Genomic DNA, 15,849 nt, shown 5'->3' on the forward strand with positions numbered 1-15,849 from the left:
TTGGCTTGGATTTAAACATGGTTTTAGCCCAACATGGGTTCTTACTTTAAGATGTCATTTGTGGGAATGAATTGACTAAAGAAATAAATAGCTAACATGGTATTTAACATTGTTGATTTTTCATAATTTTGGCGAGAATGATCTTTCTGTGGAACTTGTAGGTTCATACAAGTAGAACAAGTCTTGGGGTATATATTGATTTTGAGATTTTTGAATCGAGTACTGAAGAGTTTAGGAGCAACACAACTTTAGATGAAGAATGAATGAACAAAAATAGCAAATGTCCCAATGACAGATGAAAGCAAAGACAAATATGGGGTAGAGGGGAATAGATCACCAGCCAAATGAAGCACATCCAAATGGCGGTAAAAGTATAAGAAGGCCCTGCAATAGGAATCAAATTGTATTTTAAATTGTTCATTGTACACTAGATCAAAGAACAAATTAATCCTTTCTATTAAAAATTTCATTCATTTGTACTCTTAAAAACTAGCATGACTAATGAAATAATGTGACACGTGGCATCTACCTCATACTAAGGTATGAGGACTACAGAATGACCAGTTTGCTCTTTGGTATAATGTATATAGATTAATTTACCTATTTTTAGTAGAAGAAACAAAATGCAATCTGATTACTAATAGAGGAGCCGGTGTCAATTTCAAAAAAAGCAAAAGAGTCAATGATCATACCAAGCTGAAATCACATATCCAGCACATCATCAATCTCCCCTAACAGTAAACAACCATTGCAGTTTCATAACTATATTCAAGTAAATAAACTAACGAGTGAGGCGATAAGATCGGACTGTGTAGTCGAAATTGCCAATAGCTCATGTGAAAACAATCTAGTCTCAAATACCACAAAGGAAACTGCAATGAAAAGCATACACAACTCTGTTCAAATTCTTCACAAAAAACCTGTTCATCAATTATTGACCATAGTGGTTAACAATTTAGATCAAACATACATAATGTGGAATGAATTTAGAACAAACAGAATCCGGCAAACATTTCACTCGGAACTGATTGATGATATAATTGAATTATTGAATCCAATCACTGAGAACTATTTACCTAATGAACTAAATCTTTTTTGTAAGTAATCCTTTATCATATACAATGTTCAAGAATTAAAATAAAATCACCTTAAAAGAACCTGACTTACACTATTATTTAACACTTACCAAATTACCAGTATTATATCAAGCTTTAACAGGCTGATCTTCTTCTTCTTCATCATCATCATCAATATCCCAACTCAAATCCTCCTCTTCCTCCGCAACAGTCAATCGCTTGCGCAGATCAACCTTATTATTACTGCTCCCGGTATCTTCCCCTTTACTGTCATCGATGCTTTGAATCTCCTCGATAGCATACCATCCTTCCTCCTCAGGCGTTGAAATACTCGAAACCACGGATACATCACTGTCCTTACAGGATCCTGCTTTCTCCTCATCGATTTTCAAACATTTCTCAACGTCTTCACTAGAACCCTCCTTGACACTATTAACATTTCCACTACCCTCCTCGTCATCCTCATCTATATCCCAGCTCAAATCTTCCTCTTCCTCCCCCGAAATTGCGCGTTTAACAAGCTTAGCTCTTGCTTCCTCTGCTTTCATTAGTTTATTCAACTTATAGAAATAATTAGTCCAATATCTCTTTGATTCAACTTCATCAGGATCAACATCTTTAAAAATATTTCGAATAACTGAAATTTCACTCAACAAACCCTCAATTTCCCCTTTTTTCTCTTCCAAATTAAACCCTAACTTCCAATTCTCAAAATCCTCTAAATCCTCCGGTTCCATACAGTAAGTACTTCTATCTGATTGAAGCGCACGAATTTGCATCTCAAAACGACTATAACGTTTTCCATCAACGCTATTATTACTAGTACTTAATCTTTTAGAACTTTCAGAATCAGAATTATCATCATCGGACGGTGATAAGAACGTATCTTTACCGTGAGAGATGATCTGAGCTGTTGATTTCCAAACGGAGCTACCGATGTCATCAATGGCTTGTCCCACCGACTCGAGCTTCTCCTGAGCAACGGAGGCACCGATCTCAAGTGAATCGTTGACGGCGCGTGAAGCCACGCTCCGGATGATCTCGGTTTCCTTCTTTAGCCCGGATCCGAATTCCTCAAATTCCTTCCGGTAAGATTCCATCACGGATTCGGACTTGTCGGCAAGGGTCTTTATTAAGCCGCCGAAACTCCATGTAGCAGACGATCCCAGGTCCGGAGTCGGGTCGGTGGGTAGATGAGAGGATTGGGATTGAATATCGTCGGCAAATACAGATTTGAAGAAATCCATTGGAAATTGCACAAAATTCAATTGGAAGCGAAAATTTAAAAAGAGTTTTCCTCCTCTCTCTCTCTCTCTCTCTCTCTCTCTCTCTCTCTTTATTAACAATTATAATTGTATTTATTAATATGAAAGTAGGGTTTATGAAGGGATGGGGAAAAAGAGAGAATTGGGAATTTGTCACATGATCATGCCGTTCGGAAAGAGATAGGGATTTGCCGATTTTAAGCGGTATTCTAAATTTCCTTTCTTCTTTTTTTTTTTTGTCTATCCAATACCATTATATACTATTAATGATTTTAAGTTTTGGTCATTTAACTTCAAAAGATAATAAAATATCACTAAATTATTCGAATATTTTCATTTAAATCATTAGACTGTTAAAATCATTATTATATGGCTTTTTTCATTTGCACCAGCTGTACCAATAGAAAACTATTATTTTCCTTCTCTTCTAAAATTTAGTTTTTTTATGAAATAATTTAAAATATCATGAATCTACGAATCAAAACCCAAACAGATTTATTTTCCTCTTTCTAATACTGACTGTCAAATCGACTTAGATTTAATGTATATTTTTGTACTCGTCGATAGATATTGATCCACCGTATTAATTATCAAATAATCACTTAGAGCTCACTAGTCAATCTTGAAAAAGAAAAATTTAACCACCCAATGACTTAGATAAAAAAAATTAGTGATTTAAATGAAAAGTTTTGAATATTTTATTAAGCATTTTGCAATTTTTTGAAGGTGAGTAATCAAAACATAAATTTACTAATAATTTAATTACCTTAAATGTAATTTACTCATTATTTTTAAAATTTATCCATATTTATTTTTTATTAGAAATTGATTTTGTGGTTTTTTCTTCATACAAGTTTTTTTTTTTTTGAGTTAAGCAATTGCATTAAAAGATTTTGAAATATTAAATTTGAATATTTTCATGCATAATTTAGATTATATTTCCGTCTAATTTTCGGTATACTTATATTTTGTCCAGATTTTATATTAGTTTAAGTTTTATTATAGATAACCTTTGTCCAATTTTATTTTAATTTAGATATGTACATTCTTTTGACTTATTAACTCAATCTGGTTAATTCTAATAATAATTTTAAATGTATAATATAATCTACACTATTATTTAAATTTTGATTGAGTATGTGTTACGAGTTAATTAAACACCAATTCAGTTAAATAAATTATGAAAATATCTTTAAAATAAGTTATACGATTCATTGTATTTTAATCTTTTATTGAAAAAGACATGGTGGAATTTGAACCTATGTCAATTATATTAATAAAACTTTAAATTTACCACACAACTGAAACTTTATTTTGATATTTTTATACATTTTTTAATATACACAATTTATTATCTCCATCGGTTGTATGTATTGATAATATTCTTGATTAAGTTAATGTAACAATAACTCATTATCAATTCAAGATTAATGATAACACCATGATAAACAATCTTACTCATTTAATATTCTTAATCTAATGTATTTATATGTTTAAATTACATTTTACTCGCAATATAATATATCCTTTCTATTTTAATCTCAGTATATATTTCATGTATTATTATTTATTGTATGCTATTTTTAAACATATATTTCATATATTATTATTAATCAATTTCAAACAATATTTTTATTATTTATTGTATATTATTTTAAACATATTTATATTATAAATACGTTGTTTTTACATTCATAAATACGTGATAATATTTCAAATTTTATAATATAAATGTCAGTCATTTAACTTATTGGAAGAACAACAATGCATGCATTTGGGCACGGAAAATCGCAGGCATACTAGATTGTTTGTAGGGATTGTAATACAATTTTTTTTTTGTTAAAAAAGTCCTTAAACTCCTGCATTTTATTTAAACAGACCCTTAAACTATTTTTATAAATAGATAAGTCCACTAACTTATGATTTTCACCCATAAAAAATCCTTAATTTTATTATTAAAGTAAAAATATTTTGAAATTTATGCTCTTGTCTTAATTTTTATTGATGCAGTAGAAATTTTATATACCTAAAGGTCAACATAAATTTTAAAAGACTAATCAATCAAAAAATAAATTATGTGTTATGTGTATAAATACTTTAAAAATATTTAAAATATTATTTAATTTTACTTTTAAAAATAATATTTTATTTTTATTTAATGAACCATTCTCATCAAATTCATATAAACATTAGATGTGAATTAACTTAAATTTTAAATTATTTTTACTTTAATATTACAATAAAGAGCTTTTATGAGTAAAACAAATGCTTGTTTAAAGGATGATAATATGTTGAATAAAAACAAATGCTTGTTTAAAGGATGATAATATGTTGAATAATATGAATACAAATAATAGGTTAGAACCTTATTTAATTACACAAACCCAACTATGACTAATTATTCTTATTGTCAAATAGCAATATCGATCACATGTGTCAAAATTTCATACTATTAGTCTTTACGATGTCGTTTATTAAATTTGTTCTCAAGTGTTGATGAATCAGTTAAAAAGAATGTTGCAAAACTTGGTCACTCATTTCTAAAACGCTTTTATCATTGAGAATAGAACGTTTCACACTATCAAAAAGAATGACGAAGTAAGAGCATTTTAGGTACATCTAAAATATACTTGTTTAAAACGTATAAATACGTGAACTGGCAATTTATTATAGATATACTGGCATGTATGTAATTTATCTAGCTGTATATAGAATGAAGGTCCAGACCGCACTCATTTTTAGTCACATGTGGATCACCACAATTTGCTTTATTTTATTTTTCTTTGCGTTATAAAACTGGTTAAATTTCAAATTTGGTTCATATGTTCAATTTGAAACTTTAATTTCTAACATAAATTGATATTTATATTTTTATAGTATCATTAATTAGTCTAAATAGTTAACATCTTTAACTTTTCGATTAAAATGTTATATGGGTATATATAATTCATATCACGAAAGCAAATCAAAATCCACCATGATTGTCAAATAGCAATATCAATCAAGTGCGTTGGATTTTCATCCTATTAGTCTTTACGAGTCGTTTATCAAAATTGTTCCCATATTTTGATGAGTCAAGTAAAAGAAATGTTGCCAAACTTGCTCACTCATAAAAGGAATGTTGCTAAACTTGGTCAATCATTTCTAAAACGCTTTTATCAGTGGAACGTTACACACCATCAAAAGGAAGTGGCGAAGTTAGGGCATTTTAGGTACGTTCAAAATATACATGTCTAAAACGAATAAATGCGTGAGCTGGCAATTTATTATAGATGTACTGGCACATATGAAATTATGTAATTTGTATATAAAAGGAAGGTCCAGATGTCGTTCATTTTTATTGACACGTGGATCACCACGATTTGCTTTCTTTTCTTTTTATTTGCATTATAAAAATGATTAAATTTCAAATTTAGTCCACCTTTTATACTTAGATTTGAAATTTAATTTTGACATTATATGATTTCTATAGTTTATAATGTTGTTAATTAATTCAAATAGTCATTATTAACTTTTCGATTAAAATGTCACGTGATTACATATAATTTAAAATTTGATATTTAAATAAAAATAAAAAGTTAATTTTTAAAAGTAAAACTAAATTCAATTGTTAATCTTGTTAATTTTGTTTCGTGATCTTTGAAATAAAAAACAAACTATGTAGCAGTGTAATTAAAAAAATGAAGTTGTAATGAATTTGAATTTAACAAAATAATATTAACATTTGCACCTGATTTTTAAATCTAAAAAGTAAAAAGACTAAATTCCTAGAAATAAAAGTATAGTGGCTAAATTTTAAAATTATGAAGAGTAGAAGGACTTAAGACATATTTTAACCTTAAAAAATACCGGGGGCATTATTGGAAAGTAAGAAAAAAAGTAAAATAAAGGCGGTTTCTCAGTTAAGCTTACCCGCCGCCGACTCCACCGATTTCCCAAAATATTTACAAACAAAAACTAATCATAAAATTTCATAGTCACCCCTTTCTGACTTCTCCTTCGTTTCCTCCGCTCAAAAACTCATACATTACTAACAAAAGATAATTTATCTAAAAGAAAATCCATTTTAATTTCTCAGATGCGTGGCCATGATTGGATCAATACTTGTCTTCCCGACGAGCTGATCTTGGAGATCTTACGCCGGCTTGATTCCAAATCCAGCCATGATGCCTGTTCTCTCGTCTGTAAACGTTGGCTCGGTCTCGAGCGGCTTAGCCGTTCCACCCTCCGAATCGGCGCCTCTGGTAGCCCTGATATTTTTATCAAGTTCCTCGCTCAACGGTTCGTTAATGTCAAGGCTGTTCATATCGACGAGAGGTTATCGATTTCTTTGCCTGTTACCGCGGTAATCGAATCTCAGATTCGTCAAATTTTGCTTATTTTTTCATTATTACGCTTAAAATCTGAATGATTTCAGGATCTGAGTGGATACTGAGATTTGATCTATCTTAATTACCTTGTTTAATTGTTGATTTCGGATGTAATTTTGACTGTAGTTTAATTGAATCGATTTATGTAAATGGAATGCCATTTATTTGAATTAAAAAAAAAATGTAGAAGCGACCAAATGATGGACATGTTAATGAGGTAGCTTAACTTGTTCTTGGTGCAGGGGAAAAGGCGTCGCAGAGACGAGAATTCGCTTTTGTCTTTAAAGATACATTTTGCGGGTGAAAGAAATGAGCCCAAAGAAGAGGAGTGTGAACCATTCTGTTTGACAGATTCCGGTTTGACTGCAGTTGCTGATGGATTTGCTAAGCTAGAAAAGTTGAGCTTAATTTGGTGTTCTAATGTTACTAGTTTCGGTGTAATGTCCCTTGCACAGAAATGCTCTCTCTTAAAATCATTGGATTTGCAGGTAACTCATTATATGCTAGGGGAGGTTTTGGTGATATTTAACTCTATTAATCTATTATGTTTGTCAATTTGGTTGATTATGAGTTATTCAATAATTTAGTTCTACTACCAAGTATCCATCCTTAGTCGTTAATACTTAAAAATGCATTACCATATCTATGAATTTCTATATTACTCAGACTTGGGTGCGAGTGTTTTGATATGGTTATGCTCCCGAAATGTAAAGGTTTTCTCTTTATTTGGAGGGTCTTAAGAATATATGTAGGACATGGTTACTTAAAGAAAAATGAAGCTGGAGCAACATAGATGAAATTTTAATTGTCATGTTCTACGAGTAATTCTAATTTAAACTTAAGTTGCTTATGATGTTTATCATAGGGTTGCTATGTTGGAGATCAAGGTCTAGCTGTTGTTGGCCAGTGTTGCAAGCAACTCGAGGACCTAAATTTGCGTTTCTGTGAAAGCTTGACTGATTCAGGATTGGTCACTTTGGCAACTGAGTGTGGGAAATCATTGAAATCTCTCGGTGTGGCAGCTTGTGCTAGAATAACCGACAAATCACTGGAGGCTGTGGGGTCCCACTGCAAAAATCTTGAGACCTTGTCATTGGATTCAGAGTTTATCAGCAATAAAGGGATCCTTGCTATTGCCCAAGGATGTCCTCTTTTGAAAGTCTTGAAGTTACAATGTATTAATGTTACAGACAGGGCTTTGATGGCTGTGGGAGCTTCTTGTTTGTCATTGGAAATGTTGGCTTTATACAGCTTCCAGCAATTTACAGACGAGTTAGTCTCTCTTCCTTAATATCTTATGCGTGATGATAGAAAGATCACCCTTATTGAATTGCATTCTTGAAGGCTATTTGGCCAATTAGTTTGCCCCACTAGAATTCTATATTTAGGAATGGAAGTGGATCTTTCTCAAAGTTTTAGTGTCTGATTCAATAGTCTTTGTTTTATTATGCTTTTGATACATGGCATGATTGTTGAATTATAAGTTTGATTCATGTCTCAGGGGTCTTCGTTCTATTGGCAAAGGCTGCAAGAAGCTAAAAAATCTTACTTTGAGTGATTGCAATTTCCTGGGTGACAGGGGTCTGGAAGCGATTGCCACTGGCTGCACTGAACTTACGCATCTTGAAGTTAATGGCTGCCACAATATTGGAACCATTGGACTGGAGTCTGTTGGGAAATCTTGCCCGTACGTTTGTCTTCTATTGCTTTCCTCTGCTACTAACTTTTTAAGGGGGCAAGAATCCAGGCTTTGGTCTGTGGCTAGGTTCCATATCCAATCCCTATGATTGGGTGGCATGCCGTACAAATTCATTGTGAAAATTTTGAATAATATCGATTCTGAAAGTGCTTGATTTTGTGCAGGCGCCTGACTGAGTTGGCTTTATTATACTGCCAAAGGGTTGGCAATTTTGCTCTTACTGAAGTTGGAAGGGGCTGTAAATACTTGCAAGCTCTTCACTTGGTAGACTGCTCTAGCATTGGTGATGACGCCATTTGCAGTATAGCCAAAGGTTGCCGAAATCTAAAGAAGCTTCATATCAGGAGATGTTATGAGGTCTCTCTCTCTCTCTCTCTATATATATATATATATATGTAGATATTCCTCTACCTACAATATGCTTGAACCACTAGTACTGACCACATCAGGAAAATGATTTTGCCAGTTGAGTGGAACGGGGAAAATTTGTCATCTAAGATTTAACAGAGCACTCTTCCTCCCCTTCCCCTTCCCCTTCCACTAGTACTGACCGCATCAGGAAAATGATTTTGCCAGTTGAGTGGAACAGGGAAAATTTGTCATCTAAGATTTAATACAGTACTCTTCCTCCCCTTTCCCTTTCACTTCCTGCTCTCCTCCCTCTGTCTCACTCCTGTCTCATGCAGGATGGTTTCGATTTTCAGTAAGATGGCAGTTGGTGGTTTATTGTTTAAAGAACGTAGTTTTGATTCTAAACATTTTCAGAAATGTTTGAAGTGAGAACTTCACTGATATTTTGTTGCTTCTTCTGGGTCTTTGCATTTATAGACTTGCTTCTTTTAGGTGCTGGCAATCATTTATATTTTAGTTTCAGCAATCCCATATCGTGATCTAAACCCTTAACTTGTAATCCTTTCGTGCCAAATAGGTTGGAAGCAAGGGAATCGTAGCTGTTGGTGAGAATTGTCACTCTCTCACGGATCTTAGTCTCCGCTTTTGTGATAGGTGTGTCTAATTGTACTTGCCTTCCAGCATTGTCCATACTGTTTCATGTTGTCAGCTGTGTTTGAATTTTTAGCCATTTTTCTACTAGGGTGCGCGATGAGGCTCTTATTGCTGTCGGTCATGGATGTCCATTAAAATATCTAAATGTTAGTGGCTGCAACCAAATAGGTGATGCTGGAATTGTAGCCGTTGCAAGAGGATGTCCTAATCTCACTTACCTCGATGTCAGTGTTCTCCAGGTGTGCCCTCCCTTTCCCTTTCCTCTTTGCTTCTTTATGTAGATATGTTTCTTTTCAACTTCATTTTGTACTCTTATCATTTTGCTATGTCTTCCGATACTTCTCCAAATTACAGGTGAACTTCCAACCCGAGTGTTTTTTTTTTCTATTCCAATTCATTACTCGCTTATCAATCCCTTTTTATGGCAGAATTTGTGCGATATAGCACTAACCGAGTTAGGAGAAGGTTGCCCCTTACTCAAGGATATAGTACTGTCCCATTGCCACCAAATAACTGACATTGGTCTTTCCCACCTCGTCAAAAACTGCCAAATGCTCGAGTCATGCCACATGGTGTACTGTCCGAGCATAACTGCGGCAGGAGTTGCCACCGTGGTCTCTAGTTGTCCCAACATAAAGAAGGTCCTGGTCGAGAAATGGAAGGTTAGTCCCAGAACCAAAAGAAGAGCCAGTTCAGTCCTTTCTTATCTCTGTGTAGACCTCTAATTAGGACCATCCGAGTTGTGTATTAACCAAGCTCGTCGCTTCTCAAAACAACCCAACATTATATGAATATTTATGTTACAGGCCTTGTCTGCTTTGGTTTTTTTAATGGTTTTGTTTTTCCTATTTACTTCCCATGTATCAAAGCTTCATGTTGTATGCATTTGCCATTTTCCATAAATTTTTCTTAATTTAGGATTATGTGCCAAAATTCCCCTTATATTTCATGGGAGTTTAAATAAAAAAAATGGACTTGTATGCTTCATGCTTGTAGCCACATTTTAAAAGGGCACTGACTAAACTCTAAAGTACTCGACTGGCGGTTGAATATTGAAATGGGAAATCGAAAATCAAATTCATCATATTTATCCGTTGAAATGAAAAATGAGAAAATTGATTAATATATAGATTAATAGTTTATATAAGATTGGATCAAATTGATAGTTTTTACATTGAAATCTATACTATTAAAAATCAAAATGATGGTTTTATTTTTAAATTTTATTTGCAATTAATTTGAAGTTTTATATTGAAATCTATATTATTAAAAATCAAATTGGTGGTTTTTAGTTTTACTTTTAAATTTTATTTGTAATTAATATCGATTTAAAGTTTTTTTAAAATTTTTCAAGGTCAAAAGTCATAAAAAATTAGAATCAAAATCCAAACAAGAATTGAGACTACATTATTTATTATTATCAATCTTTTAATTTATAAAATTTAAAGATATGTTGATTGATTTTTAGTTTGATTGGTATGAGTTTTTATTAATATAAGATTCGAGTGTATTGAAATATTATATCTATTATATTTGTAAATTGAAAAGTAAATATGATCAAAAGTTATAATTATTTTAGATGGTTGAAATAAAATTAAAATTTTTATAAAAAGAAAATTAAAGCTTAAAAATTTATAATATTTAGAAATATTAAATCACAATTTCATTATTTTAAGGGTTAAAATGTAATTATCATATATAATTTAAAACTTTTTGGATTTTAGAGGGGCTAAAATATAAATGATCCATTTTAGGAGGCCACCCCCAGCCTGCCCCCCTATAGTGCGCCCTGAACGTGATTAATATCTATAAAACGCTGCGTTTGGAATAATAAGCAAAGCATCGACGGTTAACCAGCGCCGAAGCATATCTCATTCGCACCTTCGTTTATTGTTTGATCTTCAGTCTCTCTTTATCACTTAAAAAGAAAAAAAGTTAAAACGAAGAAAAATCAAAAGCCATGCCTGGCGATTGCAGCATCAGAGCACTGTGGATCCTCAACAATATCGACGCCGTCGTTTTCTCCAGGTTAATCCATCATCTCATTTCAAATCTCTCTTTTTATATCAACGTTAGGGGATTTGTACTGTTTTTCCTCTTCTTTATTCTTTTGAGATTCGGTTTAGATCTCGATTTAACTTCTTTAAAACGATTAAGATCGAAATCAATTTCTTTTAGATTGATTTGATTTATATGTTCAGGAGGTTTCCGGTGGTGGAGAAGCGGTGGCGGGCTGCTTGCCAAAGTGAAAATGAGAGCTCCGACGACGATCCTGTTAAATACACTGTATTTTCTTCGGTTCCTTCTGATTCAGAGTTAGCTGCCGCATTCTCTGAAAGAAAGACAAGGTTAGCTGATCTTGTACAATTTCTTTGAGAATTTTACCTATTAATGACATGAACTTATCTTTTATCACTCGATTACTTTTGTAAGCTTAAATTGCATGCTATTATTATTGTTTTATTATGTTATGGATGTAATTTAGCTGACTGGAGTTTAATTTGTAAAAAGCTCGAGCTCAATTCAGTTTTACTTTTAATGTTTGAGCTCAATTTGAGACCAAGCTCGTTTGATTAAGCTCGTTTACCCAGTAAAAATGAATTCGATTCTTATGTTCACATTCGAGCTTTGATTATTTGCTCAGAAGTTCATGTTTGAGTTCGAATTAGGAGTTTCAGTACTAATTATAAATAAGAAACTCGATTACCGACTTGAACTTTAGGGTTTTTCTTGGAAAACCTTCATTGCTTGTGATCATAGGTGTTTTGTGTACATCTCTAGTCGCATGCTAAATTTACTGTGAAATTAAATACTTAGTAAATCATTATCTTTAAGGCTCCATCCATTATTTTTATTACGTTGACTACTTACTTTTTGCCTGGGTAGAACAAAGTACTTGAAAGAAACACGTTTGGATTTGAAAACAAAGGATATTACAGAAGTGACAAACTGTTTTTCTTTCAATTTCTTACTTTCTATTCGTTAGTTTTGACTTGTTTTATCTATTTTTGTTGTTTTTTTTACAGGGAGGGCTCTGTTCGTGGATTTGGTATACGTGTATCTCAGTCAAGAGAAGGATCAGATTCATGGGTTGATGATCCAATTACACGTCATATTGTAGGTGTTTACATAAACAAAGAGGAGGAAGGAGAGAATAATCTAATGTGGCCTTTAGCGTTGCACATTAAGGGTCCTTATTGCATTCTTATACTACCCTTAGTTGAGCCCAGACATGTAAAGGCTTATGCAAGGTTGTGTAAGAGGTCTGATTGCGGAAATGCTGTCACAGCACATGAAAATTTGTCTTCTTTGCTTCTTGACCTTCCATCAATCACAGGGTATGGTAAGTTACTTGCAACATATTTAATAAACACAGTGCTCTACTCATTGTTATTTCAAGTTCTTTTATCAATCTAGTATTTTTCTTTTTGAAGTTATCAATCTAATATCTTGATTTAGACATAGCCAATAAATGTCAAATCATTTCATCTCCTGTGTCAGTTCCTTCTGTGACATGTCTTTTATTGAGTAGAAGGCTATGAGAATTTTCCTATCCTGATTTGTTCTGTTGTAATTGTGACTAAAGCTAGTTTTCAGCTTGTTTTGTGCTTTGAGTTTATCATACAACTGTTACACACTTCAACTGCAAAATAATTTTTTAAAATAATTATTAATTCAGTTTTTGAAAGGTTATTTATCTTTAAAGTCATTCCATAATTTTGCATTCTGTTTGTTACTAGGAAAAAAGAGAGATAGTCTATTGTTTTTAGTGTTTTCTTGTCTTATGCTTCAGAGCATTCATGGTGGCTCATGCCGTTGGTGACATAGTTACTGGGGATGTAGTGGAGCCTGAGGTGGTTGTAAATCAATCTCCTTCAGTGGGTGGGTTGTTAGACTCACTTACTGGAAGTATTGGGATATCGGGAATCTCATCAAGGGCAAAACCAGTAGCCGCACCTGTTGCATCTTCTACACCAGCTGGTGCTGCTGCAATAGGAGCTCTTGCATCTGATGTTCCAAAAAGCGGTTCAAGGCTGCTGGATAAAGATGCGCTTAGAAGTTTCATAAGCAGTGCAATGCCTTTTGGTTGGTACTTGTCCATTATGGTATTTTTTTCTCATGACAGATATCCTCGTATATTTTTCTTGTAGGTTCTTGTTAGTTTGCTTAACAACATTTAATGATGACTATTTTCATGAAGGAACGCCCTTGGATCTCAGCTATTCTAACATATTCTCGGTCAGGGCTAATGGCTTTTCTTCATTGGATATCCCTCCACAAGACCTCAAGCAACCAGCATGGAAGCCCTATCTGTACAAAGGAAAGCAGAGACTGCTGTTCACCATTCATGAAACTCTTCATGCTGCCATGTACGATCGAGATGAGATTCCTGATAGTTTATCAGTCTCCGGGCAAATAAACTGTCGAGCAGAATTGGAAAGATTGCCTGATGTATCATTTCCTTTGACAGGGCTGAGCACATCTAAGATTGAGGCTTTATCATTCCATCCTTGTGCTCAGGTTCCAGAACAAAATGTGGATAAGCAGGCTCTAATGTTCTCACCACCATTGGGCAATTTTGTTTTGATGCGTTATCAAGCAACATGCTGCCTTGGACCTCCAGTAAAGGGATTCTATCAATTGTCTATGGTATCTGAAGATGAAGGTGCATTTTTGTTCAAATTGCACCTAATGGAAGGTTACAAGTCTCCTTTGACAATGGAGTTCTGTAATGTAACTATGCCTTTTCCGAGAAGAAGGATTTTATCTTTTGATGGGACTCCGTCGATTGGAACAGTTTCAAATGCTGAACATTCTGTTGAATGGAAAATCATCACAAGTGGACGAGGACTTTCTGGGAAAAGTATTGAGGCAACATTCCCCGGAACAGTTAGGTTTGCTCCATGGCAGATGCAAAGGTCGACTTCATTTAGATCAGTTTTTGAAGGCATAACGGATGATGATAGTGATAATGAGACAGAGAATACTAATAATATGGCAAACACAGAGGAGTTCTTAATGGAAAAGATGAGTAAGGATCTTCCTCCAGTTGATCTAGAGGAGCCATTCAGCTGGCTTGCATACAACTATGCTAAAGTATGATCTCACATGTCGTCTTATTTTACCTCTTTTAACTTTTCAGAATTACCTGAAGTATTTTTCGATAGTCTATGTCTCTAATTCTCATTCATGGTTACAGGTATCGTTCAAGATTATCGGAGCATCATTATCCGGAATTTCCATTGATCCCAAATCAGTAAGTCTTACATTCCTCCAACTTGCCTTCCATGTTCAACTTCAGTTAATATTACGGACATCAATGGAGATTGTTTATGTCTCATTCTTTATCTTTGCGTCAAATAGGTAAGTATCTATCCTGCTGTAAAAGCACCTGTGGAGTCATCAAGTCAGGTAGGATTTTCAAAAACCTATTCGGGTTCTGATAGATTTAGCTTTTACTACCCTTTCGAAATGACTGTCGATAGTTTATGTCGGGGATCCTCTCCTTTGGAAATGTATATGGCTATATTTGTAGATTGATGTTCTTATTTCATTACACTTGTGCTTTTTCACAGGTCACTTCTGGTGACTATATCTTGTGGAATACATTAGGAAAGTGCCCATCTGCTGTAACTGCAAAAGTGTAACTGAAGAGAGATTTTTCAATGGAGGATGTCAAGCTTCTACGAATTACTTATTGAGATGATATGCGTAAATGCTTTTATTTTGGATTTATGTTCAAATCATGTTCATATTCAAGTTGTTTCATATTTGGGCCTTTTGAATGGGAGATCACTTTGAGTTAGATCTTTTAGGGTTTGGACCGAGCTTTCATTTAGATTTTGTGAAAAAAATATAACCCATTCCACATGTGTTTCGGGTTTGAGTTATTTGGATTTAGGTTTCTGATTTCTCTCATCAAATTGGTTCAATTTATTTTATCGGATTTCTGTACAGACCAAGTACCCCCTTCTGTAGGAAGCGCTTTCCATTGACGTACGTCCTGTAGGACGCTTTTTACCTCGTAGGATTGCCATTTTTTAAATTGCATCTTTTAAGAGATTTTAAATTTAGGCCGTTGGATTAAGACATGAAAAAATCTGAGATGAATCTGATGACTTTCAAAAAATTGCTTTTTGAGTATCTCAAGCATTACCTTTCAGTAAATGCCTGAAGCGCTTTTTAAAGTTTGTATAGTTGTGACCGGGTTAGAATTTTAGTTTCGCAATCTATGTAATCTTAGACGATTTTTTAAGTAAGAATTTTTATTAAAAATTCTCTAAGGCATCGAAAATAAAGGGGAAGCAACGAGAGAACAAAAAAAGTTACTAGGAAGCAATCTCACGAGGTGTTTGGGTAAATGTTGTCAAAATATTCTATTTCTCAAGAATGAAGTAACGAATGTAATCATTACAAATGAGGGGAAAATTCTC

At 33.5% G+C, this 15,849-nt stretch overlaps 3 protein-coding genes across 5 annotated transcripts; 2 read left to right on the forward strand and 1 right to left on the reverse strand.

Moving 5' to 3' along the window:
- Positions 1-143: 143 nt before the first annotated feature.
- Positions 144-2,556, reverse strand: LOC105800673 (uncharacterized). Of its 2 annotated transcripts, none has more exons than XM_012631936.2 (2): positions 1,187-2,556; positions 144-384 (listed from the first exon to the last, which is right to left on the reverse strand). In XM_012631936.2, the coding sequence occupies exon 1, from the start codon at positions 2,321-2,323 to the stop codon at positions 1,205-1,207; it is 1,119 nt and encodes a 372-aa protein (XP_012487390.1). In that variant the 5' UTR covers positions 2,324-2,556; the 3' UTR covers positions 144-384; positions 1,187-1,204. The 2 variants fall into 2 exon arrangements, with proteins under 2 accessions (XP_012487390.1, XP_012487389.1); XM_012631935.2 differs by lacking the exon at positions 144-384 and adding an exon at positions 522-872.
- Positions 2,557-6,261: 3,705 nt separating this feature from the next.
- LOC105800674 (F-box/LRR-repeat protein 4) lies at positions 6,262-10,318 on the forward strand. 2 transcript variants are annotated; one of them, XM_012631937.2, is made up of 8 exons: positions 6,262-6,686; positions 6,954-7,199; positions 7,577-7,983; positions 8,213-8,398; positions 8,575-8,767; positions 9,339-9,415; positions 9,504-9,654; positions 9,844-10,318. In XM_012631937.2, exons 1-8 carry the CDS (start codon positions 6,420-6,422, stop codon positions 10,138-10,140), a joined length of 1,824 nt encoding a protein of 607 aa, XP_012487391.1. In that variant the 5' UTR covers positions 6,262-6,419; the 3' UTR covers positions 10,141-10,318. The 2 variants fall into 2 exon arrangements, with proteins under 2 accessions (XP_012487391.1, XP_012487392.1); XM_012631938.2 differs by having other exon boundaries at positions 8,291-8,398.
- Positions 10,319-11,264: 946 nt separating this feature from the next.
- On the forward strand, positions 11,265-15,370 carry LOC105800675 (AP-5 complex subunit mu). The gene is made up of 8 exons (XM_012631939.2): positions 11,265-11,443; positions 11,617-11,763; positions 12,442-12,753; positions 13,209-13,501; positions 13,617-14,512; positions 14,616-14,672; positions 14,780-14,827; positions 14,992-15,370. The coding sequence occupies exons 1-8, from the start codon at positions 11,376-11,378 to the stop codon at positions 15,061-15,063; spliced, it is 1,893 nt and encodes a 630-aa protein (XP_012487393.1). The 5' UTR covers positions 11,265-11,375; the 3' UTR covers positions 15,064-15,370.
- Positions 15,371-15,849: the final 479 nt, after the last annotated feature.

The sequence above is a fragment of the Gossypium raimondii genome, chromosome 9 (genome assembly GCF_025698545.1).
Source record: "Gossypium raimondii isolate GPD5lz chromosome 9, ASM2569854v1, whole genome shotgun sequence".
Classification (NCBI taxonomy): domain Eukaryota; kingdom Viridiplantae; phylum Streptophyta; class Magnoliopsida; order Malvales; family Malvaceae; genus Gossypium; species Gossypium raimondii.

Bases quoted from the DNA above. Each gene is read 5' to 3' on its own strand.
- LOC105800675 (XM_012631939.2), top strand. From the start codon at position 11,376: ATGCCTGGCGATTGCAGCATCAGAGCACTGTGGATCCTCAACAATATC. The intron at 11,444-11,616 runs GTTAATCCATCA...TTATATGTTCAG, and splicing joins GACGCCGTCGTTTTCTCCAG to GAGGTTTCCGGTGGTGGAGA. The intron at 12,754-13,208 runs GTATGGTAAGTT...CTTATGCTTCAG, and splicing joins GACCTTCCATCAATCACAGG to AGCATTCATGGTGGCTCATG.
- LOC105800674 (XM_012631937.2), top strand. From the start codon at position 6,420: ATGCGTGGCCATGATTGGATCAATACTTGTCTTCCCGACGAGCTGATC. The intron at 8,768-9,338 runs GTCTCTCTCTCT...CGTGCCAAATAG, and splicing joins ATATCAGGAGATGTTATGAG to GTTGGAAGCAAGGGAATCGT. The intron at 9,416-9,503 runs GTGTGTCTAATT...TTTTTCTACTAG, and splicing joins AGTCTCCGCTTTTGTGATAG to GGTGCGCGATGAGGCTCTTA.
- LOC105800673 (XM_012631936.2), bottom strand. From the start codon at position 2,323: ATGGATTTCTTCAAATCTGTATTTGCCGACGATATTCAATCCCAATCC.